The 1,644-nt window shown below is 39.6% G+C and overlaps 1 protein-coding gene across 1 annotated transcript in view; it reads left to right on the top strand.

Moving 5' to 3' along the window:
• Positions 1 to 449: 449 nt before the first annotated feature.
• Positions 450 to 1,644, top strand: part of LOC107101502 (T-cell immunoglobulin and mucin domain-containing protein 4-like) — a 4,800-nt gene continuing 3,605 nt past the window's right edge. The window contains exons 1-2 of the mRNA XM_015400455.1: positions 450 to 581; positions 671 to 1,009. Of these exons, the coding sequence (XP_015255941.1) occupies positions 515 to 581; positions 671 to 1,009 (406 nt within the window). The 5' untranslated portion in view covers positions 450 to 514. The remainder of the gene's footprint in view (positions 582 to 670; positions 1,010 to 1,644) is intronic.

Below are 1,644 nucleotides of genomic sequence, written 5' to 3'. Positions count from 1 at the left end.
GTTTCTTTATTACACCTAAAGAAATGTCACATTTGCACGGTAGAGGAAATAACATAAAGAATTTCCACTAAAATAATGACGGCATTTGTTTTGATAATTTTTCAACATCTCAAAACAGCTTCTGTGAAACAATTGTGTAAGATAGAAGTTAGTCAGACATCATGGTTCCTTTTGGAACCAGTTTCCTTCTGTGTTTCCTTTGGTGGTTATAGCTTCCTATTTTGACGACACTAGTAATTACATCAACATTACACTCTGATCTCTTTTTTATTCTACTTCCAGCAAATTTAGGAGCATGTTAAAAAGAAGTGCCACCAAATTCATGATAGTGGATTATAATAGTTTAAGATATGTGTGTATGTGATACATGAGGATTTCAGATTCACACTTAGACAGGGTAGCAACTTCCTTCCTGAATTTTTAAAAAGGGAACTTCAAGCTTTAGCAAGAAAGAACACAATTTGCCCAGTAGAGTACGTCGGGGCAGAAAATCATTTTCTCCCCTCTTTCGGACATGGTTGTACGATACTTTATACACCTGTTTGGTGTTTTTGTACCTTTTCTTCTCATACTGTTCCAAGGTAAATCCCTATTTTATGTTCTTTTATTTTGCTGTTGTTTGTTGTTTGCTCGTTGGCTGGACTTGTATGGATCTGTCTTCTCTACATAGTGTCATCCTGCAACATCAAAGTCACCGGTTACATTGGACAAGATGTTACCTTGCCCTGCATTTATGATGCCAAAGCTCATGGAGTTCTAAGTTTCTGCTGGGGACGCGAGAAGGTCCCCACATCCAAATGTTCTGAAACAATCCTGTCATCGGAATCTGGAGATGTGACTTTTAGAAAGTCCCTCAGGTACCAACTGCTGAGTCGGGTGACGCAGGGTAATGTTTCCTTGACCATTCTCAGTGCTCAGAGAGAAGATGCTGGTGACTATGGCTGCAGGGTGGAAATTCCTGGATGGTTCAATGACCAAAAGACCAACATACAACTAAACATGGAAGAAGGTAAAGCTCGTGTATGGGACATCAGTATCTATGGAAATTTCCCAACTGGTTCATTGGATGAAGGAATTCCAGTCTTTAGCAGGAGTTAGTGGACAGGGCTCCAGCTATCACACATTCTCCACATACAGTAGAATACAACCTTCAGCTCGGATTGAATCAGTTACAGAACAACCAGTTTATGAACTTATTATTTCCTCTCTTCAGTACTATCCTGCTGAAGGTGGAATCATGGTGAAGCAACCAAGGTGTGTTAAAAGGGAATGCCAGTTTTTTTTTTTTTTTTTACATTGGCTCCTTGGTTTTACATTATTACTTCATATTCTACTCACCCATATGAGTTTTGTGTCATTTGGAGCTGTTCTGAAGATATTCCGTTAGGTTATATCAAAGTAACGTCTTCCTATGGGCAAAGAGTTGAAGACAAGGTTTTATTTTTTTATATTTATATTTTTTTTAAACAAAGCAGAGTGTGTATGACGTCATCCGCACGCGCCAGCTACCGTTCATTCATCCTGTCCGCTCAACTGCTGCTAGTTTTACTCACGTGCCTGGAAGATGTCTAGTGCTAGAGTCCTGCAATAGGTCGGGACGGGTCACCCGCTAGAATGCTCTTTTGCGGGTGATAAATACATAAA

Source organism: Cyprinodon variegatus, unplaced genomic scaffold (assembly GCF_000732505.1).
Source record: "Cyprinodon variegatus isolate N-32 unplaced genomic scaffold, C_variegatus-1.0 Scaffold31, whole genome shotgun sequence".
In the NCBI taxonomy this organism is placed as follows: domain Eukaryota; kingdom Metazoa; phylum Chordata; class Actinopteri; order Cyprinodontiformes; family Cyprinodontidae; genus Cyprinodon; species Cyprinodon variegatus.
The sequence above is the reverse complement of the archived record's forward strand: the minus strand, read 5'-3'. Positions and strand labels throughout refer to the sequence as shown.